General features: G+C 41.8%; 2 protein-coding genes across 5 annotated transcripts; one reads left to right on the top strand and one right to left on the bottom strand.

Moving 5' to 3' along the window:
* The first annotated feature begins 1,940 nt into the window (after nt 1-1,940).
* zgc:113263 (uncharacterized protein LOC503753 homolog) lies at nt 1,941-18,096 on the top strand. Of its 3 annotated transcripts, none has more exons than XM_047575947.1 (24): nt 1,941-2,471; nt 4,769-4,971; nt 5,199-5,303; nt 5,423-5,518; nt 6,964-7,074; nt 7,409-7,532; nt 8,002-8,449; nt 9,010-9,077; nt 9,163-9,406; nt 9,513-9,688; nt 10,209-10,431; nt 10,539-10,684; nt 11,717-11,808; nt 12,279-12,436; nt 12,515-12,660; nt 12,771-13,023; nt 13,106-13,221; nt 13,303-13,537; nt 13,616-13,755; nt 13,834-14,083; nt 15,013-15,143; nt 15,326-15,569; nt 16,150-16,256; nt 17,313-18,096. In XM_047575947.1, exons 1-24 carry the CDS (start codon nt 2,432-2,434, stop codon nt 17,318-17,320), a joined length of 3,864 nt encoding a protein of 1,287 aa, XP_047431903.1. In that variant the 5' UTR covers nt 1,941-2,431; the 3' UTR covers nt 17,321-18,096. The 3 variants fall into 3 exon arrangements, with proteins under 3 accessions (XP_047431903.1, XP_047431901.1, XP_047431904.1); XM_047575945.1 differs by having other exon boundaries at nt 1,944-2,471; nt 15,013-15,155; XM_047575948.1 differs by lacking the exons at nt 1,941-2,471; nt 4,769-4,971; nt 5,199-5,303; ... (1 more) ...; nt 6,964-7,074; nt 7,409-7,532 and adding an exon at nt 7,827-7,919 and having other exon boundaries at nt 15,013-15,155.
* Nucleotides 18,097-20,171: 2,075 nt separating this feature from the next.
* LOC125000108 lies at nt 20,172-24,013 on the bottom strand. 2 transcript variants are annotated; one of them, XM_047575475.1, is made up of 10 exons: nt 23,802-24,012; nt 23,522-23,605; nt 23,142-23,264; nt 22,967-23,038; nt 22,216-22,353; nt 22,009-22,101; nt 21,833-21,865; nt 21,165-21,236; nt 20,998-21,072; nt 20,172-20,907 (listed from the first exon to the last, which is right to left on the bottom strand). In XM_047575475.1, exons 1-10 carry the CDS (start codon nt 24,009-24,011, stop codon nt 20,389-20,391), a joined length of 1,419 nt encoding a protein of 472 aa, XP_047431431.1. In that variant the 5' UTR covers nt 24,012; the 3' UTR covers nt 20,172-20,388. The 2 variants fall into 2 exon arrangements, with proteins under 2 accessions (XP_047431431.1, XP_047431432.1); XM_047575476.1 differs by lacking the exons at nt 20,998-21,072; nt 21,165-21,236 and having other exon boundaries at nt 23,802-24,013.
* Nucleotides 24,014-24,261: the final 248 nt, after the last annotated feature.

Raw genomic sequence — 24,261 nt, 5'->3', positions numbered from 1 at the left:
GATATTTGTTTATTTATCTTCACACTTAATAGCGTTTATGCATTTTTATATCCCCAAAACAGTGACAAGAAAAAAACAAAAAACAAAACAACAACAACAATATAGCATTAGCATAGAGCTTCACTCTCTTAAATTAGTCATGTTTGTTCTGCATGAACTGATAATCAAATATGATTTCCTCTACATCTAAGATGAAAAATTCTGCATGTTTTTCATATCGTACTTTCGTCTCGTCCTTCTCCATCACAGGCGCCCTGACCTCCTGGATGAAAAACCTGGGAGTTAATTTTCCCTGCAGTGTGTTCAGGCCGTCCTTGTCCAAAATTAATGATGTTCCTCTTCCTGTATTGCACCCTTGCGCTGCTGATTTCAAGTTGGTATGTCGTGTCCTTTTTTTGTACCAGTACTGCATGTTCTTCTCAAGGATTTCGTCAGTGTGCAAAACATTTCCCACTTGGCGTCAAGTGTCACTGTGCTTGGTCAGCGTGACTCTTGCAAACTTTGGATATGTAGTGATGAAGATCAGCTTCTTCTCTGGCCTGATGCTAAGGACACTCACCATGCATTATGATTTGTATATTGTAGACTCGTGAACCAAAACGTTAAGATCTTCAACGTTCAGCTGTTACTCTGGAGACTTCTGTGTGATTCATAGCTGAATCAGATACAACTCTACTTATTTTACAAATAGCTCACTCATTTAACACCTGTGAAAACTTAAGTGCATTGAAGTGAAGACATTTGTGACAACAATGTGTAGGAAAAGTTGAGCAGCAATATTTTGATGGCTCTTACAGATAGTTACAGACTTAGTTATGACTCCACCTAAAAAAAAAATATTATTCACAACTAAGATGAATGAGATACATGTATTAACTTTTTATTACTTTTATTTATTTTTGCTGTTTTTTTGATACAGTGTAAAGACACAAAGTTGCAGAATTAGTGTTTAGATTAAAAAAAAAAAGAATGCTATTTTGACTTTTTGCTCACTAATGTTTAATTTCCCCTTTTGTAATAATATAGTTTCCTATATGAAAGGAAACTTCTGACAAATTACTTTTTTTTTTTTTTTTGGATCTAGCTGTGGAATGTGCTGCGCAAACACATCTGATCCATGGATGCCCCACTTCGCAATCTGCAGGACTTAAATAATGTGATGCTGACGCCTTGGTGCCAGATATCACAGCACACCTTCAGTGGTCTTAAGTCCGCGCCTCAACAGGCCACGGATATTTTTGCCTTCACTGGACTCTGAAGCTGTGCTGTGGCATCTGGCATCTAGACGTTAGCAGCAGATCCCTTAAGTCCAGGAAATTGGGGCCTCCCACTGATGCTTGATCGGATTGAGATCTGGAGGCCGAGTCAACATCTTGAACTTGTTGTGTTCCCGAACCATTTTTCCATTTCTGGAAAGGGGCTGAAAGAGGCTGCTGCCATCAGGGAATGCAGTTTCCATCGAAGACTTTGAGCACGTTTAAGTAAGATTCCACATAAATGTCAGGACGCAATGTTTACTTACGTGGCTATGCATGTGATTTAAAAGAAACATGTTTCTTGGACAAGGCACCTTCTTCCATTTCTCTGTGGTCCAGTTCTAACACATTTCAATCAGAGCCTCAGTGAGTCTGTGCCCTTTATGATCCTGTCTCCAGTTGACTTATTTTACTCATGTTTTGGATCACTTTAACCAGACCAGGAATACTCCACAAGAGCTGCAGCTTTGGAGATGCTCAGATCTTGCCGTCGAGCCATCGCAACTTGGCTCTTGTGGCCCTTGTCAAAGTCGCTTCTGTGTTTTTTTTCCTGCTTCTAACATCAACTTTGAAGACAAACTGTGCGCCTGCTTCTTAATATATCCCACCGACAGGCAGGTTTCTTGATAAAGAGAATCAAAATCAGTGTTTTTCTCTTCACCTGTCAGTGGTCATTATGTTATGGCTGATCAATGCACATTTAATTTATTTATTTATTTATTTGCGTCACTCCTTTTCACCTTCCCATCATTCCCCTGAAACCCCACGCACACTCGCCACAGACACCAGATGAGACCTGGTCAGACCCGATGTCCGTCTGACGCCATCTACCGGTCCCCCATCCGAACTGCCTGGCTGATCCGGTCTTCGTCAACCAACCAGGAAAGAGGGTTTGCCACGATCTGGACTGAGGCGGATGAGACCAGAAACCTTTGTTCCGTCTCTCTCCTCCCAATGCGAGAATCAAAAACAAGAAGCCCGTCCAGAAAACAAAAACAATTGCGCTCGCATTTTTGGTTGGTTTGCGAACGCAGGTGTTTGTTTTTGTCAATCAAAAATCATCAGAATTTATTGATTTAGCCTTTGTACACATTTTTTTTTTCTCGTGATAGCCGCAAACCCGTGGGGGACATCTGGCAGAATTTTTTTTTTTTTTTTGTTCTGTCAGCAGCTAAATGGAAATAAAACGCGGGACTGAAAGCGGAAGCGACCGAGGTGCGTGTTTACTGATGAAAAAAGAGGAAAAAAAGAGAATCATATCGTTCATATCGGGTCCCTGATCTTTGTGTTGTCATCACCGAGGTAGCGTGACCTTAACGTGGAGACCGGAAATTACCTGATGTTTTCTCTACATCCAAACCCCCGCAGTCGTTAATCCACAATGTTAGAAAGTGAGGGTTTGTTTCCCCGTCGCTCTGTCAAGGATTTCGTAAAATACGCGTGTGCCAGATGCTTTTTTTTTATAAGCGATCCGAGCATTATTCAAATCTAATTTCTCCCATTACACCTGTCTGACATCCAGCAGCGCGTGTAGCCCGCAGTATAAATGTCGGCAATAACTTGTGATTCCGCGAGTTTGTTGTGAGTTTGATGGATGCTGCTGTCGATGCACCGGAGCGCAGCGTTACCGTTTCATTATTTTACGCAGCACTTCGCCTCTGTAAATCAAGTTGCGCATGAAGCTTCAGGTGGATGCTGTTGAGTCGGGATGAGGGTAAAAGTGTGGTTAAGTTACTCAACTGCCAAGCACACACTATGAACCAGTGCAGTGTCGATATAATGTGAGTCACTTTTTCTGCTAAAGCGGAATATTTTAAACTTCTGACACAAAACATTCAGAGCAAAAACTTATTTATCTGTAGTGGTTCTAAGAGCTGCACTGTGCACCCCCTGCTTGTTTTGTGAGGATGATTGCAATTAATGTGTTGCTTTTTGTGCTGAGAACCTTTTATAAAACATCCTCATCAGGTTTTATCAGTTAGTTTTCTCCGTTTTCTACGAGGACTCCAACGTTTCTCACTGATTTGCAGACAAAGGTGCGGTTTTTGGGTGTGGTTTTGCAGGTGCAGGTGGAGAGTTTGCAGGAGTGGCTCAGCTGTTGTGCTGTGTGCCAGGATAAGGTCCCTGCTGGATGGCTCACCGCAGCATCCTGTGCAGCACTCTAGGAAGATTAAATCTCTTTTCTTACGTTTACTGGGCTCCTGCTGTTTCACGTTCGGTTTACATGTTGTGGTCCGATATAAAACTGCCCACTGTCTCCCTGAGTGTCTGTGCTGGGGAGGAATCCGGGGTAGCAGGAGCAGCTGTGATGTTAGGGCCAATACAGACCTCAGCTGCTCTAGCACAGATTCTGGCAGAGCGGTGACAAGTTAACTAATTTGGTTTCATTAGCTAGGGAGGCAACGTGGGGGTTAAAGGTCACTGGACGCTGGAATGGCACCTTCGTAGACGGCTGCTTCCTGTAGTACACGCCACGAGGACTTTCCATTAGAGCAGTCTCACGGTGATGCTCTGTGCTCGTTCATTTAACCAAGCATTAAAACTCTGAAGTGTCCTTGAAGTGTTTCTTTTCTGCCTTCGAGCTGCTGTTTTGTACCCGCCTGGGTTTGTGGAGAAGTGTAAGATAAAATTGAGACATTTTGCTCAAGGTCCAACCACTTCAACAGAATCTGTGCAACATTTGCAAAGAGAGATAAAGCGCTTTCCTGCATCTAGAGCGAAACTTCTTGCTGGGTGAAAATGACCCTTTGTGGTCACATGTCGAGGAGATATATGTATGCTCTGTCAACCAAAATTGGAGGGAGGGGAGAGTGTTAGACGGAGGAAGGTGCTGCATCTGGGCTTCCACTTGGATGGTGGGGAAGTGAACCAGCTCCTTCGCCAAGCCGACTCAAAAGGGTGCCTCAGATGCGCTCCAGTGGGCGGAGCAGTGCCAGGTGGTGTTTGAGAACGTAAATGTATGAAACGGCTGTCAGTCTGCTGGACAGTGTGTACTCTGTGGTGTTCCCTCCTGTCACCCTTTGTTCAGACTCAGAAGTAGCTGCTCCTCTCCTTGAAATATCCCAAGTGATTGGGACGTTGGCAGGTATTGAAGTTTAAGTTGGTCTACAGTGCATCTTTGTGTTGACGTTCTTCTATGCGTGCGCTCCTCAGTGCTGGGTCAGAGTGGATGATGTTTTACGGTTGCCGGTTTTGTTTGAATGAAATGTTGTGCGGCACCGTTCTCGTCTCCTGTTGTGTTTGCGCTGAGAAAGAACTCAAGAGAAACAGGTGCATCCGTTTTGGGTCCAGTCCAACAAGGTTTATTGAATCTAAACCTATAAATGCCCAGTGGAGATTTTTGCTCTTCATGTAACTTCGTTATTTAGAGGTAAAATAAAAACCTGTATTCACTAGATCACATTGTGTGTGGGTACGTTTGTGATGCACAGTAATAAAGCAACAAGCAAATTAACTGTTTATGCATCTTTGTGTTTACATATTTTTTTGCTTTTTTTCCCCTCCTACTTCAGACAATGATCTCCCAATCCATTATGTGCGTCTCCTGGCCCCACCCTTGCAGCTTTTTTCAGCTGCAGTGTGGCAAGTTGTGCAGCAGGGACTTGTCGATCACTATGGGATGCTGGAGGAGTTTGTTACCATGGTGACGGAGCTGGTCCCAGAGCTGATGAGCTATAGCCAGAGGGCTCAGCTCATCCTGGGGCTCAGGGCCAGGGTCAGTATTGTTTACCGTTTATCTTTTGTTGCAGGCGAAATTTCATTTTATTTTGCCGTTAAGAAGACGATGACCATTGTAAATAATGTTACCGCACAACTTGTCGACAGCCCTACAATCACCTGTTTTTTTTTTTTTTTTCATTAGTTATGATGCAACAGTCCAACCTTCTCAACTGTCTTGTCATGATTTGTTTAATTATTTTATTTTATTTTTTTTAAATCTAGCTGGTTCTGGAGATGTGTCGAGGCGAACACCCAGTGGACATGCAGACCATTCAGCCACATCTGGACAGAATAAAGGCTCCTGTCAGCACTGCCAAGGATCACCATGTGAGTGGATTCTGTCAGCTCATTTCAGTCAAGAAATACATATTTTTTTAATGGTAGTATTTCGCTTCCCTTGGTTTGAGCATTTTTACATTCATACTGTGCGTGTGTGTGTACATCAGGTAACCATAGACCAGGTGGAGGAGTCTGAGGTGAACTTTGTGGAGCTGGTGCATTCATTACTGGAGGATCCCTCTGAAAGAAAATACTTTTTCCAGGTGAGAAATCCCATATTGATTTGAGTCTACAGAAAGGCAACATTAACTCCAGACAGATAGACACCGTGTTGAACATAGAAGCATCTCAGAACACATCCAGCTTTTTTTTTGAGGCAGATGGGCGGCAACAGCAGAAGACCAGGCCGAGTCCTGCCAAAAAACAGAAATCTGAGGCTCTAGTGGGCACAGACTTACCAAAAACTGTTCAATGGAAGACTGGAAAAATCAAGTCTGGTGTAACAAACGATTTCTGCTGAGACTGCAGATGGTAGGGTGAGAGTTTGGCCTCAGCGGCGTGTCAACTGTCCAGGCTGCTGGTGGTGGTGTAATCATGTGGGGAATGTTTACTTGGCACACTTTGGGGCCTTCAATGCTAGGCGATCATGGTCCGAATACCACAGCCTCGAGCATGTGCATCCTTTTATGGCCTCGGTTTGAGAATGAGAGAAAACGGAGGCTGCGTCCTGTCCAGTATACATCTTCATAATGAAGTGGAAAGCGGCGGTAAATTATAGGTATTTACACAGCGCTGCTAACGGAGACAGATGGTTGGACCGTTCTATCAAGATGAAGCTCGGTGTGTTGGCTCAGGACGTCGCCATCTCCTTGGAGCCTGACTCCAGTTTACTCGCAACTAATCAGAAAATGGTTGCCACCTCTGCAGGCAATTGGCTACCACTGGCTGTGCATATATACTACCTGTAACGTCAACATCATAAGATTGCTATTTTTCATTTTATTTTGAAGGTTGCTGTGGAAGGCACCAGTTGCTGCCATCTTGGCATTGACTCCACTTAACTCCTAAATAAAGGATGGAGCATGGAGTGGAGTTGATGTGATAAGAAGATGGCATGCGACCCTCGAGGGAAACCTTTCAATCAAACCAGCCACGCTTTTAATTTGCACAATTTTAAGCCTTGATATAACATGAGCATTAGTCATTTTAAAATTCTTGAATGGTGATATAATTAATATAGCCCAAAACAGATTTTTCTGCTGTAAAGTCTTTACATTTTACGTTTTTAAAAAATCTATTGGGATCTATGACGATCGACTCACTTTCGGAGCCAGCCTCAAGTGGCCATTTGAGGAATTGCAGTTTTGGGCATTTCCCTGTTTCCTGGTTTCAGTTTTCAGCCCAGTCTGGTGCTGTTTGATATCACTGCAGCTCGATCGTGTTAAATTAGAGGACAACTACAAAGTTTGTGTAGGTATGAAAGAAGTCGAAGACTTATTTCATTATTAACAGCTGAACCGCATCCAAATAACTACTACTTCCAGGGTCTTATTCTTGCTTCTGCTGACTCACTTTAACAGCTTGAGGGATGAGATGCTTGGTGAAACTGAATAATAATATGAAACGATATACGGCAATCACATCCTGTAGCAGTGTACTGAATATATCGACATTCAAAACGTTACTTGTCTCTCTTCCTCACTCATAGGAAATCTTCCCTGTATATTTTGGATCAAAGTACGATGCAGCGCTTGAGATGCTGGTGTGGGAGTTTATATCAAGACTGGAGGAGCTGGTTCCTGTTCCAGACTTCACACAGGTGCCGTGTTCTTTGAGCTCTATCTCGGCAGGCATATTCAACCAGATGCAAAATTATCGTTATAATAATTTGTGTTAAAAACCTGATGTATTAATAAATGAATAGATTTTTTTAATCATATATTTAACATTACTACCAAGACTGTTTCATATGAGCAAATTACCTTTTTATGAAAGCAACAACTAACTCTTTTGCTTTTTAATTACATAACAAGCTAAGACATGTGAAATGGTCTAGTGCTAGTATAATATAAACTACTTGTTGTTTAGTGTAGATCACACAAAAATAAATAGTGCAGAATAGCTTTAAGTAAACACTTGATCTCTCTTCTCAGTTGGCAGCTTCTCTCAAAGACACTCCGTCATTCCTCGACGAATGTTTACAATCCTTTTTCCCACCGGAGAACATGAAGGCTGTACTTGAACACCACAGAAACCTCGGTCACTTTGAAGAGAAAGGTAATTAAAGGCTCCAGGTGGAGGGGGGACACTGTATGTACAGTCCAAACAAACAGTTTTTGACAGTTAAGTTCCTGTAATTCCTACATTTTAGTCCCTAGATTGGTCCTTGGTAAGTTTTGTCGTCACACAAAAAAAAATAATAATTTTTTAAAGATCAGGTAAAGACACAACAGGAATACTGAACGGAAAAGGTCTATGCAGACATACGAATATAAATTTAAAAACTTTCTATACCAAAGGTAAATATAGGATAAATGACAAATATATTCCACAGTACTATTTACAGGGAAATAAAAATTGCACGGCAACAGCACAGAGATGGAAGTGGAGCAGTCCTGTGTGGATGTGTGTGGATGAGGAGGAGGATGGTGGATGGTGAGGAAGGTTTGTCATGTTGTTCTTTCTCAGTGATTTATGTTCGAACCAATCCAATGTCTAACCCTTCCGTCTCTGCTCTGACTTCTAGATCCTAGGTTATTACCAATGGACGACTGCATCCTGTCTTCCCTATCGCTGCCTCCCGGGACCAAACCTGCCACGGACGCATCCTCCTGCTCACCTGCTCTCAAAGACTCCGCCCCTCCGGAGCACGAAGGACTTCTTGGCGATCCCGTCAACACGAGCAGCCTGGAAAAGTCGAGCAGGAGGACGTCCGAGGCGATCAGACCAAGGCCGAGGGAGACGAGGCAGTCGAAGGTCGGGGGCGGGAACACTTCTCAGGAGAGGAAATCTCTCGGTACACAGCCATGTGACGAAACCATAGACCTCACAACGTTCAATGACGCCGCGGACATGGATTCAGAAGCCAGCGAGAGCAGCCAAAGCTTGAAGGCGGAACGGGTTTTCAGGAAGAGGAAGCGGAGCGAAGATGTCGACGTTCCTCCGAAGCAGTCTGTAGACGCTTCGGCTTTCTTGTAAGATGGCCGGTGGTGTTTTATTATTCCATTTGTTGCACACAAAGACCACAATGTCCTGGAGGAGGGGCGCAAACTCTCTTTAATTCAGCCCAATTTGTTTTTTGCAACTCTTACTAAAACAGAACAACCCTTATTGGAAAGAAATAGTAGAAATACCAGCCCGTTTTATTGAATAATTGCAGTTAATGTACTATCGTGTAATTTTTTTTGCACTTCAACTGCAAATTCATCCTGTGGACCAGATTAGACCCTCTGGTGGGCCAGTTTTGGATCACGGGCTGTATGTTTGACACCATCTGGATTTTGCTTCTGACATTCATGCTCCATTGATGATTTAGCTTATTTTCCAAGCACCAACTTGAACTTTTGCCTCGGCTGTATTAGAGTTTTGTTACCAGGCACTTGCAAAATAAGTCACTTTTCTTTCCTTGTGCAAACATATGATTGCCAAATTATGTCTCTATCATGTTCATTTCAAAACAAACACTCCAAATCTCTAAAACTAATCTCTGTCGACCACAAAATGGTGAGTTAATTCTAGTTTTTTACCTTTCCAGGGATTCCTCGATGGATGACGAGAATTCAGGTGAATCTCCTCTGATCTCCATATGGGGAGAATATACAGGTTTGTACAGTTTGTGTGGCTCAGCTGCTGTTTGGTTCTTAATGTTGCACGAAAGCTTTAACTGACTCTAAATATTTGGTTTCAGACTCTCAGGAAGGTTCTTTCCCAGTCGTGGCGGACACGAAAGTTCCCTGGTCGGACGAGGAGACGCTCCATCTGCTCGACATCTGGGGGAAGGACTCTGTGCAGCGGGCTCTGAAGGGCTGCCTGAAAAACCGGCACATATTTACTCAAATCGCGCAGAAGATGGTGGAGAGGGGCTACATGAGGACGGTGGAACAGTGCCAGACGAGGATCAAAACGCTGAAGAAATGCTTCAGACAGAACAAGTGAGCGTCGAATGACACGGACTCTGAGTCGGTCGTCGGGTAGATTTTTTTAAACATTAGCTGTAATTTGTGCTCCCTTTTTGTCTCTTCCCCGATCTGCCACCAGAGGGAACTCCAAGGAGCGTAAATTTTACGCCCAGCTGGAGCAGGTCCTCGGCTCCTCGGCTTCCTCTGCGGTCCCCGAGGTCACCTTCGAGGTCGAGGAAGTCGTCGATGAAGACGACTCCCAAGACGGAGACGAGGACTTGCAGTTTGTCGGGCAAACGGGCCAACTGGAAACTGGTACGATGTCACAAAAAAGTTATGGAACGTAGGTCATCAACAGGGAGTCCGCAGAGGCACCGCATGGGGGTCGCAAAATCTTTGGTTGATTAGACGTTTTTTATATACATTTTTTTTTCCCGCCACAAATTTAAATTTCTAATTCTATTACACATTAATTCAACATATTTTAGTGAAGTGATAAGGATTAGCTTGATATTGAATGCAAAATGTATAATAATAATAATGTATATTTAGAAATAGCACTACAGAGTTTAATATAGAACACATATAGTAGGTAGGGAGTCCCTACTTAAGCGCTCCATAAGTTTGGAGTCATTGCCCTGAAAATCATTGAAGGCCACTGTTATGGAACAAGGAGAGCATCTGAAACCAACAACAAAAATCTAAATGTGGTAACTGTTTCTGATCGCCTGACTTATGTCCATGTAAGGGTAAAAAAAAAGGTGTTTACTGGGAGGCAGTGTTATATCAACGTGACAGGTTCCAGGGAAATTGTTGTTTCATGTTTTTGTTGAAGGAACCAGAAGCGTTCCCTGGACGGACCTGGAGACTCTGGCCCTCATCAACACATGGGGGGAAGACAAGATGAAACAGGAGCTGAGAGGAATCCACAGAACGGGCCACATTTTTTCCAACATATCCAACAAGATGGCCACCCAGGGCTTTTCCAGAACACCAGAGCAGTGTCAGACGAGACTCAAGAGGTTGAGATCAAATTTCCGACAGTGCTACCAGAACAAGTACGTGTGTGCAACGAGTCGGGAGAGTCAAAGCAACTGTTCATTTTTAAAGCTTTCCTGTGTTTATCTGCTTTTTTTTTTTTTTTTTTCTTATCTCTTCACCGCAGACTGAAAGGACAAGAGCAGGCTGAGTGCAAATTTTACAAGGAACTGGGAAGGATTTTAGTGAAGGACTTCTCTGCGGTGCAGCAGCTGGATGAAATAACAGTAGAGGCTGAAGAGGACTTTTCAGTCTACGGTCACCAGGACAACGGTAAATTTTCTCCTCCGGTTTCAGTTTAGATAACCAGCTGTGTTATTTTTAATGCCACTTACTCAGTGTACACTGGCTGGTTATTGTGAGTCCCAGAAACATGCTGAGATGAAATGTGCATTTTAGATTTTATCCTCCTCAGGTTGTGCTGCAGGTCAATGGTTCCCAACCTTTTTTCCTTGGAACCCCCCCATACTTTTATCTAAGGAAAGCGGGGCGCCCCCCTCACCCCGTACAGACTGAACTTTTTTCCAGGGGTGGGTCACAAACTAATTAATTTGAGGAATTATTCGATTAACAAACAATTTAATTCAGTTTCAATTTCAAAAACAAATTGTGCATCATATTCTAACCCTAAATTGCACAATTCGCATCTTAACTTTTAATATTAGTTATTATTTTTTTTTTTACTATTTTTAAGTCCTTTGCTCGTAGTTGGTCACATTCTCCTAACTTCATAAATTTACTCTCCATCTTTCCGACGAGTGACTTCAGTGAAAAAACACCAGCTTAGATGATGTCTTCATGAAAATCAGAAATAGTATATCCCAACTTGGAAATTTCAGACTTCCGATAATAGCGTTCATGTTAGAGGTTAACTCGGAGGAGAAAAAATAAGTTTGGTGCATTGCCACTGTTTGCGGAACATTAAAATGTGTGCAGCAGCTTTTTTTGTTTTTATTTTGGAAGCAGTAATTTCCGAGTTGACATTCTATTTCTTATTCTACACTTTACGTATTTTATAATAACTTTATAGTTTAATAGTTTAAGGTTCTGTGGAGAGTAATGTTGTAATGTTGGGCATATGTGAAAGTTTAATGGTATTTTTTCAGGCTGTAGTTTGTTATTTATATTATATATTATATATATATATATATATATATATTATAGTATATATATTATATACATATATATATATATATATATAAAATGTCTGTGTAGTATACTTGAGTTCACTTGATGTGGGCTGAAATGGCTCAAACAAATGATTGAAAACTTAATTCTTTATCCAAAATTGTTTTTTTTCTTCAGAGTCAATTGCGGGAGTCCCAGAGGACAGGAAAAAAGTCCCTTGGTCGGACAAAGAGACGATCATCCTTCTAGAGATCTGGGGAGACCCACAGGTAGAGCACAATATCATAGTGTGAATGAGTGAGTTATTTGTAAGTTTCTATTATACAACAATCAGCCATAACATTAAAACCACTGACAGGAGAAGTGAATAACATTGAATAACATCTGATGACATTCAGTGAAGATACTTCTGGAAACTTTTGGACCTGGCATTCATTCATGTGGGTGTTACTTAGAAATGCACCACCTACTTAGACCAGACTAGGCCCTCCCCCCACCCCATAGCAATGACACTCCTCAAGGGCAGCAGCCATCCCCAGTACTCATCGAGCAGCACAAGGTGTTGACCTGGCCTCCAGATTCTCTAGATCCCAAACTGATCAAGCATCTGTGGGATGCACCGGAAACCACAGGACACCCTGTTTTGGCGGCACAAGGGAGACCCACACAATATTAGGCACATGGTCATAACGTCATGCCTATCTTGTGTGATCTCACAACACCTTTTACTTAAATTCAGGTTCAGCATTGCCTGAAACGCTACCCGCACAACGGTCACATCTTCACTGAGATATCGGAGAAACTCGGAGCCAACGGTTACTCCCGCAGCGCAGAGCAGTGCCACACCAGGATCAAACGACTAAAAGCCAACTACCGGCATTGTCAGGAAAACATGAGGTAAAAACTGCACCTGAATGCTGATGCTAAACTGGTGAGGGCGCTTTGTGTTGATACACTTTTTTGTCCCCCTCGTAGCGCATCTGGTACGGATAAGGTCGACTTTAAATTCTACGATCTGCTGGAGCAGATTCTGGACAAGGAGCCGCCGACTTCGTCCGCTTTGGTGACGGACTCCATTGAGATATCGGAAGACTCGAATGGTGAATCGGCGAGTGAAAGAGGTAAAACGCATCCCGTGCCCTCCCCCCCTACGTCAACTCCATCCTGACTCCTCACACTACACGCCCCTTTAGGGAGTGTGGACACTGAAGTTCTGTGTCTTTCATGCAAGATGGCGAGGCCGACATGTCGCCGGAGAAATCGGCGCCCGGCTCGTGGTCGGACGAGGAGACCCTGGCGCTCATCGATATCTGGGGCGACGAAGAAGTTCAGAAGGCGCTGAGGGGCTTCGTCCACAACGGGCACGTCTACGCGGACATTTCGGAGCGGATGCAGGACCTCGGCTTCTCGAAAACCTCAGAGCAGTGCCGCTGGAAAGTCAAGTCGCTGAGGACCAACTTCCGGCAGTGCTACGACAGGAAGAAGTGAGACGAGGCTCTCTGCGTGGCTCTTTTCATGAATTCAATCCAAGCAGTTGATTATTAATTATCTCTTCGCTCTTCCTAGATGTGGAAGAAGAGTAGATTATAAGTTCTACAGCCAGCTGGAAGAAATACTTGGGCAGGAGGCGGTTTCCCTCGATGAGTACGATGAAAAAGACGACCAGGCCGACCAGGATTCAGGTAACGCGTTCGCTGCGGAGGACGCGCCTCTTATTAGATCGAACATTCAGTGACGCGTGTAATATCTCCGTCTGCCTGCAGGTGGTGGCGAAGGCGTGAACACGGCGTGGACAGAGCAGGAGACGGTGGCTCTGATCGAGGTGTGGGCCGCGGACGACGTGCAGCACAGCCTGAAAACGTGCGTCCGCAACGGGCACATATTTGCGGAGATATCGGAGAAGATGGCCGCCATAGGCTACCTGAGGACGGCGGAGCAGTGCCACACGCGCATTAAAAGGCTGAAGAAGACGTACAGGCGTTACTGCAATAACTGGAGGTAAAGAAAGCAACTAATTGATGGGTCGAGTATTTCACGGCGATATGCTTAGCTTTGTTTTGTTTTTTTGTTTTCCAGAAGCGGCGGGCGGCCCACGGTGTTCCGATACTTCAACCTTCTTGCTCCGGTGCTCGGTAATAACTCTGCGTTCACTCAGGTGGACAGCGCGGTTGCCGACGTCCCATTACAGTCCCTCATTGACGACGATTCCGTCTTGTGTGAGTTTAAACGCAATCAAGTCAGTTTGTGTCAAAGATTAACACACCCAATAACAGGCACGTCTGTCCTTGTCGTAGACGAGGAGCCTTCAACCAGCCACCTCCTCGCCGACCAGAGCAGAAAGATGCCCTGGTCGGACCAGGAGACTCGCACCCTCCTGGAGATCTGGGGTCAGGACAACGTCCAGCTCACCCTGAGGGGCTCCCTGAGGAACCGACATGTGTTTGAGTACGTCTCGGAGAAGATGAGCGACCACGGGTTCATCAGGACGTCGGAGCAGTGCTACACGCGAATTAAGCGCCTTAAGTTCGGCTTCGCCCATGAAAGGTCAGTGATGCTTGTTCATTCTGTGTTGGAGCTGTTTGTTGTTCTTTTGTGATCTTGTTTAAATATTAGTTATTTTCCTTTGTTCAGGTTCAAGTTTAGACTTTCCATCGGTTCATAAATACATTGCTGTTTATTTAATGACTTGTTAGTGCTTTTATTTTGAAGGTGTCAAATAAAAGGTGAGTTTAGTTCCACCTCTTCCATGCACTGCTTATTTTATACTTTGTTTTTAATTCTCATTTCTTAGTATTAGGCACTTAATGCATTGTTTGCATTTCCACCTTGCACTTTAATGTGTCACGTTTTTTTTATTATTGTTGTGATAATGTTTTTTCTTGTGATGTCATTTGATGTTGATGCCCTTGTCCACTGTGTCTCTGATGTCTGCTGCAAAATTAATCTCCTTTGGGGTATCAATAAATCTGAACTGAACTAGAGGAAAAAAGGGGACGAGTGAGCTCGGCACTGGGAGGGGTTATAGTTTTTTGTTTTTTTCCCCAGGATGAGAGAGGCAGCAGAGGCCTGTGCTGTTTGTTTGCTTTTTGTCAGTGGAAATAAGCCACACCAAAGGTCATTTTTTTCCCTGGACTTTTTCTTCAACCCCTACGTGATCGAAATCCCTGAGTGCCTCAGTGGCTGTTTGTTGTGTAGTTTGGTTTTTAAGTACTTTTTCATTATCTTTTTTTTTTATTAGTTTGAGACAAATAGCCATTTCATTCCATACACAATTTATTTTTTAAGTTTCTGAAGCTTATGATGTCTGTCCACACTCTGCTTTGTATCATCAGAAGATTGTCAGCTCTAAAACATGCTGCGTATTTTCAGCTCCAGCATGAACGTGTTGAGTGCTTCCCAATGGAAATTGTATTTAGCGAAATTTACCAGCTAACATCTGGTTTTAACTGATGAGTTAAATTTGTTCATTTCAGGGAGGAATTTAAGTTCTTCAGGGAAATGGAGAAAATCATAAAGAAGGAGCTGAAGGTGGACGACTCGGTAGCAGACGTCTCGCTTGTAGATGAAGCGGAGGATTTTGAACCTGAATCAGACCAAGCGAAAGGTGAAACAAAATGTATGTATAACAAAATTTGTTCAAAAACGTGAATTCACTCTGCAAAATCAACACATTTTGATCTTATATCACATTATTAATTCTACCAAAAGTTTATTTTTTAGTTAGTTATTTGGCTTCCTCATTATCACGTTCTTTTAATCTATTACTTCTGTTGTTACTCACCTCAGCTAACAAGTGGGTGCCTGACAGCTCTAAGCTGCCTTGGAGTGACGGTGAGACCGAGACGCTCCTGGAAGTTTGGGGGAGCGAGGAGATCCAGGAGAACCTGAAGGGCTGCACTAAGAACAAACCCATCTTCATCCAGATCTCTCAGGTCATGGCCAGTCAGGGTTACCCGCGTACTCCCGAACAGTGTCAGTCCAGGATAAAGAGGCTTAGGGCCAATTTCAGACACTTCCTGGAAGGCAGAAAGTAAGTACTGTTCACTCTTCGGGGGGAGGGGCCGTGCTTAATGATGTGGCTAGATCATAGACTGTCTAAATATGGATGTGCCCCCTCCTATTTTCCCACGGATATGGACAGCGCAGTTTTTTTTTTTTTACAACTCTCTCAGACCCAGGCTATCATGGCAACGGGCCGTCGCCAATATGTCACATCCTGTTTCTACAGCATCAGATAACTAAATAAAATGAAACTTATCCAAAATATTGATACTTGAACATGCATCAACATTATGTCAACTACCCAAAGTGACAGAAACCATCATTTAAAAAAAAATATTTGGCATGTATTTTAGTGTTTTATTTTGGCCCAAGTCCCATTCATTAACATTCATTAACTTGTAGGAGGTGGAGCCTATACTACAGCCAGCCACCAGGGGGAGCTCTACTTGCTTTGGTTTCACTTTAAAGGAGCTGTTCCACTGTCCTTATTTATGCTGTCTATGGGCGAGATCGTATCAGTGTCTTCACTGTAAAGTCAGCTCAACAGCTTGAGCATATTTTTGTTCCTCTTTCTAAAAAGCTCTTAAATTCTGTGCCCGTGTTTTCAGAGGCGATAAGCAGGAGTGCAAGTTTTTTGAGCAGCTGGTGAAGGTGTTTGGCACAAAGTACGTAATGAACACGGATCCTCTGGCTGACGATGCAGCTGAAGTCACAGGTAAGACTCTCCGGGCAGCTTTAACCCAATGGTTCCCAAACTTGTTTCTATCATACCACACTTTGATGATATCGGAACATTGTAAGCCATTGCATTGTAAAAAAAAGTGCAACAACGTACCTTTCTGCATTTGGTCTGTCAAACTTAATTTGTGTGCAAGAAAATAACAGAAAATCCTACATACAGTATGTAGAATAATGCACAAGTTACTGCTTTGGAGAGAGGAAATGGTGAATACTAATAAAGTAGATTTGCCATCTGATTTATACTGTTTTATATCAGTTACAATTTTTTCCATGTTGGTACATCTTACATTTCTTATCTCTTGTCTCTTTCTGTGAGGAAATGCAAAGGTGTAATTTATGGATGAGGTTGTTGAGGCTGTGAACTTAACGTAAAACCATGAAAAAAAAAAAAAAACAGTTTGATTAAACTAGAATATTTTACTATTTGCTTCCTGACAACATCCACCAATACGTCAGAGAAACAGAATAAAGTTCCATTTACACCGATCAGCCAAAACATTAAAACCAGGAGAAGGAAAAGTGAATGATATTGACCATCTTAGGACAATTCACTGTTCTGGTGGGAAACTTTTGAGCCTGACAGTCAAGTAGATGTTACTTAGACATGTACCACCCACCTAGACCTGACCAGGCACCCCCCACCCCATAGCCATGACACTCCTTCATCGTAGCAGCAACTAAAAAAAAACATGGAAGAACGTCACAAGGTGTTGACCTGGCCTCCAAATTCACTAGATCCCAAACTTATCAAGTATCTGTGAGATGATCCTCAGAGGCCCCTCCCCTCAACCCATAGGACCCAAAGGCCCCCGCTAACAACATCCAACATCCAGTTATGCTTTATTTGTGTACATTTACATGGTAAAATCAATACTATTTTAAGGCAGAGAGCGTCTTACAGATTTTACAGTGGAAACTGAACTAAAATGAATTTGGCCAAACCATCTTATTTACATTGTAATTCAGAGCATTGTACAAAAGTAATAAAGTTTACCAGTTTAATATGTAAAATATTTTTTGTCTCATCCAGAGTCATGAACTGACTCGCGATCAAGATGACAGAGCAGCAACAGACGGACAAAGAAGAACATGCAGAAGAAGAATCCCAAGGACATTTACTGCTGTGTTGTTTGCATACGGCTGAAGAGGGCCTGTTTGACCTCACTCGTATTTATATTTCCTTCTGTACATACTTCAGATATGTTTACATTTTTGCCACACAAAGACCAAGTTTAGGCTGAAAGGCTGTGTCTGTGTGTGTCTGTGTGTGCGTGCGTGTGTGTGTCTGTATGTTTCTGAACTTTTGTGATTATTAATAACAGAGCCATGACGTAGAAACCGGGACGCTCAGGGGGCCAGATATGAATCCTTGACCTGGTGGACGTCGCACAAATTGCCATGCTCCTCCAAACTACTTGTTTTTTTTCTAGTATTTAATTTTTTGTACTTTATCTTAAATTGAGTGAAAGCATACAGAAAAAGAAATATACACAGAGCCTCTATGACACTAACCACGATTTTCGCTTTTTAGGTCTTAATTCATGTCTCACTGGTTCGATTTTAACGCCTCGTTTGCACTTGTTTGTAAAGTTTAATATCTGTGTTGTTGGATTCCTTAAATTAATCCTCTTTTTGTAGGAGTTAAATCTCGTCCAGATTTTTATTTATTTAAATTATTTACATATGATGTTGCTCCAGAGTTTTACTTTGAACGTGTTACTCTTTAAACCTTATTGACATTTGGGCCTCAAACATGTAGACTCTTCTGTTAAAAGAAAAAAAAAAAAAAACATTAAAAGGAACCTTGAAATGTGCAGTTTGTTTCTGATTTATTTCGCCGCCGTTGCTGCAATTAATAATTATAGGACCGGCTCTAACTTTAAGGGCATGTTAGTGCTTGTAAGTGCTATTGGTCTTACTTCAAATCCACTTTAATAATGACATGAGTGAGAATTTTGGGAGAAGATTGCAAAAGTGCATTGACGTCTATTCATTTTTTTCACATCCACCAGTTATGGTGCAAAAAGAGTGTGTATTTTGAGTCATGTTTCCAGCCGTCTGGTTAATTCAAGCACAGTATTCGTTTCTGATTGCTGTTAACCATGTGAACACTAGCTAGGGGGAGCAGACGCCATGAACCCACACTGTAAGGTTGAGGACAGCAGACAGCACAACGGTGTCACTTTGTCAGTAGACACAGGAAAATACTAAATATACACACATTTAAATACTTGTATGTATGTATTTGGCTTTCAATATAAGGCTCATAGTGTCCCTCTCTATCATCCAAATATGCTGCAGATGATTTACTGCTGTTTGCATTAATGGCAGTCGGCCAGAGATTCCTGTTCTGCTTTTATTAAATCAGTTGAAGTATGATGAGGGGAAGTCAGGCGGCCATTGCTGGGTAACGACTTGTAAACACCCCCAACGTTTCCCGTAACAGGGTCATAAATATGAGATAATGTTATTTGTCGAAACATGACAAAACTCCCCCCGCTGTAGGGTGGCTTACGAACCAGCACTAGCATGAGGGGTCCATGACTGAGGCCTATGTACGCGTTGGTTTTATGATTGCGAGCTTATACTGTACGTCTGGTAACCCAAAGTTGGTTTTTATGCGTCATCCAGAATTTTCCTAAAGTACCGTTTTAAAACACTTAACATTTTCAAAGACCCATTATGCCATTTTGCATATAAAATAATAATTAGAGATTCCATCTGAACTGTATAGGTAGATGCAGGGACGGCTGGTATTAATGGGCTAACAGGGCTATGCCCTTCCAGTGCCCTTGGTCTGTTTCCGTTTGTTTAACGCTTGTAAGTGATTGACAAGTGTCACGCCACGCCCCCGTCAAGTGCTTCTGGTACCAGAGGATGTCGAAGCTCATTCAAGCGTTGGCATGAACGAGGTGGATTACCTCGTGTTTTCTAATCCAACTTCCTAAATGTCTTTGGAGGAAAAGTTGGAAGTTAAGAGGCTGGGATCACATCCCAGTTTTGTGCTTCTTGGTTTGAAAGAAAGGACTGACTAATGGCAGGTGTAGCCAAGAATTGACTTTTTTGTTTTCCGTGACTGCTTTTTTTTTTTTTTTTTTTCTTTTGCAGCATGGACCTAACAAAGAACGGTGGATTTGAAACATTTGTATTCAATTGTACTGGACACAGGAGGTGATGGTTCAAGTTGGTTTTCCCAATAGTTCTGCACTGTTGGTTGTCTTACATTCAGTAGGTGAGAATTCTGCATAATTTGACTTTTTTATATATATTTCTCAGTAGTTGGACTTTTTTTTTAATTTCATGTATTTTGCATGAATATACCAACTGAATGTTAATTCAGTTAAAGCCCTCAATGAATTTGAGAAGTTTTCTTACATTTGAGTCTCGTCATTAAGGAACAAGGAACTGTTTCAGTGGGCGTGCAGCACTCAATTCTTAATAATGCTGGAAGGTGTTAACTTGCATGTTCAGGTTAGCACTTGAAATTAAAGGGAACTATAACAGTCTTCATGAGGTTAATGTTGGTGTCAGTAATTTTTCAGTCAATCAATTCTTCTAAAATTTTTAGAATATAATTTCACTCGTGGGCCTGCTACTGTTGTTTACATAGCAAAGCAGTCTGGGTAATGACGTCAAATGTTCTCTCTGGTCATAGTTATGACTCTACAGTGAGAAATGTAGCATCTATGAACCTGAGCATTGATGAGGAGGAAAACCACTGGCTCATTACATGTCTTTTGTCTACTACAGGTTTATCCAGCGCAGTGGATCAACACATCTGCTAGTCAATCCCCTGTTGTCATGGCGTTTTATGAAGAAATATATGGTGTGTTTAAGTTTATTATAATCCTCTGGTGACTGTACAAGGTAATGATAGCAATCAATTGCATAGTTATTAAGACATTTATTTCTAGGCTGTAGACAAACAGCAAGAGAAATACAGAAACACACACATAATTACACAATTATCAAAACTAACTTTGTGAACAATGTGAAACAGAAAAGGCACTGTAGACAAAAGCACTGTGTTGTGGTTATAATACCACAAATATTTGCATTTAGCGGAGTGAAATGTGAAAATAGCTCAAACTGCTGTTATCGCGCTATTATGCTGCATCTTTCTGCTTTGGCCAAATAATGTCTGTAACGTTAAAAATACGATTTCCCTCACGCCAGTAACTATATCCGGTGGGTTTGTTGGGATCAACCAACACAGCGTCACTGGGTAGAAGCGGTGAACCTTCTTCTATTAGAATTGTGTAGAAATTCCTTGGTCTACTAGATGTAGTATGAATTAAAGAGAGGCATTGCTCCTCCAGCACCTTGTGTTCAACAGGCGGTGGGTTCAGCTCGACCCAGAGCCTCTTAAAAAGCGACAGAGGAATCATTTTTACTGGGTTGTCGTCCACGTACTCCTCTCCTTCTTCTGCTTCCACATTTGTACTATTTTCTATGTTTACAGTTGCACCGTCATCCCAGACGCTTTCCTTCGCTTTCCCATCCTCCACATTTTCAGGCTCCATTTGGTTGTTATTGTCCTTTCTGATGAACACCACTGGAACCAATTTCTCCGCTAAACCCAGCGTGTATTTCCAGGTGCTCGGATTACACGAGTCGAAAGCAATCTGGGAAAAAAAAACAAACAAAAAAAAAGCATCTTTTGTGTTTGAAATTAACACAATCAACCAATTTTACTGTCATATTAAGGTACTTACAAAACCTATTGCAAAAAGAAAGGCCAGTAAAAAAGACAGACAGATGGCGGCGAAAGGAATACAAATGATGCTTAGCTGGAGGAAGAAGGAAAAAAGATTTTTTAGAACACTTCTTTAGATTCACCTAACTATATGTGACTTGGTATGGAGTATGCACTTCTCCTTACCCAAATTTTGATGACGATCTGAAACGTGGAGCTGAGTTTTTCTACAAAAAGCACGACTGTAGGAAGACAAGGCTGCAAATACACAGTAGCTGGTTAATGAGGAACGCTTTTTATCTGTTCGTCTGTTCAGACCTGGCGTTAACATGGGTCCTGAATGGACTGATCGTAAGAGAGCAGCATTAAATACAGGCACATCCCAAGATGTTACGATATTAGTTCTATGAAGCTCTCTGAAATAGCTTAACTAATGTCAGTGCGGACATAAATAAAAAAATATTCAGTATATATTGTATATTATATTGTAATATATAATAATATATAATATGGTCAGTGAGAGAAATTTTACAGCTCCTCTGTTTGTATCATATCCTCATTTCAGGGCACACAAGACACAGTGTGGTTTGTGGCTGTGAAGCACATTCTACTGAACCAAATGATGTTTATTTTCATACAACAAACCTGTGGTCAAGATGCACATGGAGACAACGCCACATATTGACATAACTTATACTTAACGCTGCACTCATGTTGCAATCACTCAAGATGAAAAGCTAATACCAGGTCTGAACAGGAGGTAGGTAAAAGTAACCAAGGGAAAAGGTTTTGAAATGAAACAGACCCGGCGTGAAACAATATTTTCTTTCAGTTTGACTAGATCAATCTTTTACCTTCTCATAAACAAGACTGTTTCCAACCCGAACCTAAAACAGAAAGGTAAACATTATATGTCCGTTTTGCTGAAATCAACTTACTGTATACGAATTCTAAAAAAAAAAACAAAAAAAAAAACACACGGGTACTGCGCAGTTATTTGTCAAGAAAGTCAAAAAGTAGAATAACTCACACATCCAGAGTAACCATCCTCTCCGTCGCACAAGCAGGAGTCTGGAATCCGAGACTCCCACTCTTGGTACGTTTCAAGTCCGCAACATTTAAACTGGAGGGAACACACACATACAGTGATTTAGTGCCATTCAGATATTGTTATGTTAGAAATAGCTGGCAGCATGAAACAATTAAATATTACATCTAGAAAGTCACATTTCCTTACCTCAGTCTGCCAGCAGTACACGTTGGTGAGCATGTTTTCGTGCGCATGTGTTAGCTGCTTTTCTTGCAAATTCCTTGGTGTATTATTGAAAGGTAGCACAGCAAAGTCAGAGTAGCGCTCCTTAAACTTCTGTATCTCCTAGAGTGAGATAGAAAGACACACTTGCAATTAATGACTAATAGGAACGTCCTGTTTGCACTAAAACAAATCGGAAAAAAAAATCTGAAGTTGTCATTATCATATACATAAATGAGTTTGACACACCTATCGTACAGAGTCTCCGATAGATGCTTGAGCAGAAAAATAAAACAAGTTGTGCAACTGATAAGAAATGTTATGCATGTCCTGTCTCCTAAGTGGATGACTACTAACTTCAGAAAAGCTTGTTGTAACGGTGTAGCAAGCTAACGACTGCTAACAATGAAAAAGCGTAGGCTGTTTGGTAATATTACATTTTTGCCCAGACATAGTATGATACGATGAAAAAAAGAAATCCCCCACTTCTAAAAATCATCTGTGAATGCAGACAAAAGGGCCGCACAAAGTTGCAATCTTCCACCACTAGATGGCACAAACTCCTACGCACTGGTCCTTTAACCCCAGTGAAAAAAATGATTATTTTTCCAAACACATTCAGTAGACAGGAGAGAGGTATCCTCACCCAAATGTTAAACTTGTAAGTAGCTCACATGATGTACCTTAGCTACATTGTTTACAGTACAACAATACAAGAAAGGTGTGATTAGCCCACCTGAATCTCCTTTGTTTGGAAACGACAGTAAAAGACTATCATAATGATTGCAGCACTGACCATAGTGATGATCTATGGAGAGACAAAAAGGTCAAAGGCAGGCAAGAGACTGCATTCTTCACCCTAAAGGGAGCATAGTGTATGCATTATATCTCATGCACAAACATTCACATACCATTTCAAAGCAGAGGCTGCTTTTACTCCAAGATCCCAACAATAGCCACACGCATAACGCCATACTCGACCCTAACCATATCCAGACGAGACATTTGGCCGCGTCTGTCAGCTTGGGCAAAAACTGCAAGAAAGATCCCAACCACATCAATGCACAGAGCATTACTTCGACTTTAAGAATTAAACTTGAAGCAGGTTTAGAAATCTGTACAAAGTGTTAAGAACAAAGATCGATGTAGGCAATAAGAACAAGTAAGAGTAATTACACAATTATAGTAAGAATACATGCATCGATGTAAAAAATATAAGAAATCTCTATAACTTTTTATGTCTTTTCAGTATTTATAACTGATGATCTGATGCATAACAAAAACCTCTTACCTCATCACTGAGCCCACAATCAAAGCTTTGGCGGTTCAGAAGGTGTCCTGATAGTGTGAAGCCACACACCAGAATACAACACACCTGGACAGAATTCACACTTTATGAATTAACAATTGATGGAAAGTTGCAAAGTACATTTGAGTATCTATCTATCTATCTATCTATCTATCTATCTATCTATCTATCTATCTATCTATCTATCTATCTATCTATCTATCTAATCTATCTAATCTATCTAATCTATCTATCTATCTGTTTGTGAAAACAATCGTCTTACAGCAAATAGCAAAACCAGCGTAGTTATGATCCACAACGCGGGACTGGGCTTCCTGAAGGTGAGTTGCTCGTGGATCATGTCTCTTACAATTTTAAAATTGTAAATGCGAAAAAAAAAAAAATCACTAAAGCGGTTGGGATGTAGGAGATGAGACCAGCCTCTCACGTCCTGTTCGTGAAAAACACACTCCTGTTTGTGACATCGAAACATCGAAGCATGCGCATAGATGTAGAGTGTACGCGCATGCGCAATCCATCTTTGTCCAGCTATGCCCTTTTCTTTTATCTTTAAAGATTTAGCATAAAAGAAGTTAGTCATTTTTTCTACTTGCACGGCTTTTATTTTGACTTTTGATTTCTTCACCCGTGCCAGTGACGTGAGCAAGTTTTATTTTTGCCCACTTTTCTACTATTTACTTTTTCATTTATGATTATGTGTGAAATGTTGCTGCATCACGTTT

Source organism: Mugil cephalus, chromosome 22 (assembly GCF_022458985.1).
Source record: "Mugil cephalus isolate CIBA_MC_2020 chromosome 22, CIBA_Mcephalus_1.1, whole genome shotgun sequence".
Taxonomy (NCBI): domain Eukaryota; kingdom Metazoa; phylum Chordata; class Actinopteri; order Mugiliformes; family Mugilidae; genus Mugil; species Mugil cephalus.
This window is presented reverse-complemented; position numbering and strand designations above follow the sequence as displayed.

Bases quoted from the DNA above. Each gene is read 5' to 3' on its own strand.
- zgc:113263 (XM_047575945.1), top strand. From the start codon at position 2,432: ATGGAAATAAAACGCGGGACTGAAAGCGGAAGCGACCGAG. The intron at 7,075-7,408 runs GTGCCGTGTTCT...CTCTCTTCTCAG, and splicing joins CTGTTCCAGACTTCACACAG to TTGGCAGCTTCTCTCAAAGA. The intron at 9,407-9,512 runs GTGAGCGTCGAA...ATCTGCCACCAG, and splicing joins AAATGCTTCAGACAGAACAA to AGGGAACTCCAAGGAGCGTA.
- LOC125000108 (XM_047575475.1), bottom strand. From the start codon at position 24,011: ATGTTTCGATGTCACAAACAGGAGTGTGTTTTTCACGAACAGGACGTG. The intron at 23,039-23,141 runs GTATGTGAATGT...GTCTCTCCATAG, and splicing joins GCAGCCTCTGCTTTGAAATG to ATCATCACTATGGTCAGTGC. The intron at 20,908-20,997 runs GTAAGTACCTTA...TTTTTTTCCCAG, and splicing joins TTCTTTTTGCAATAGGTTTT to ATTGCTTTCGACTCGTGTAA.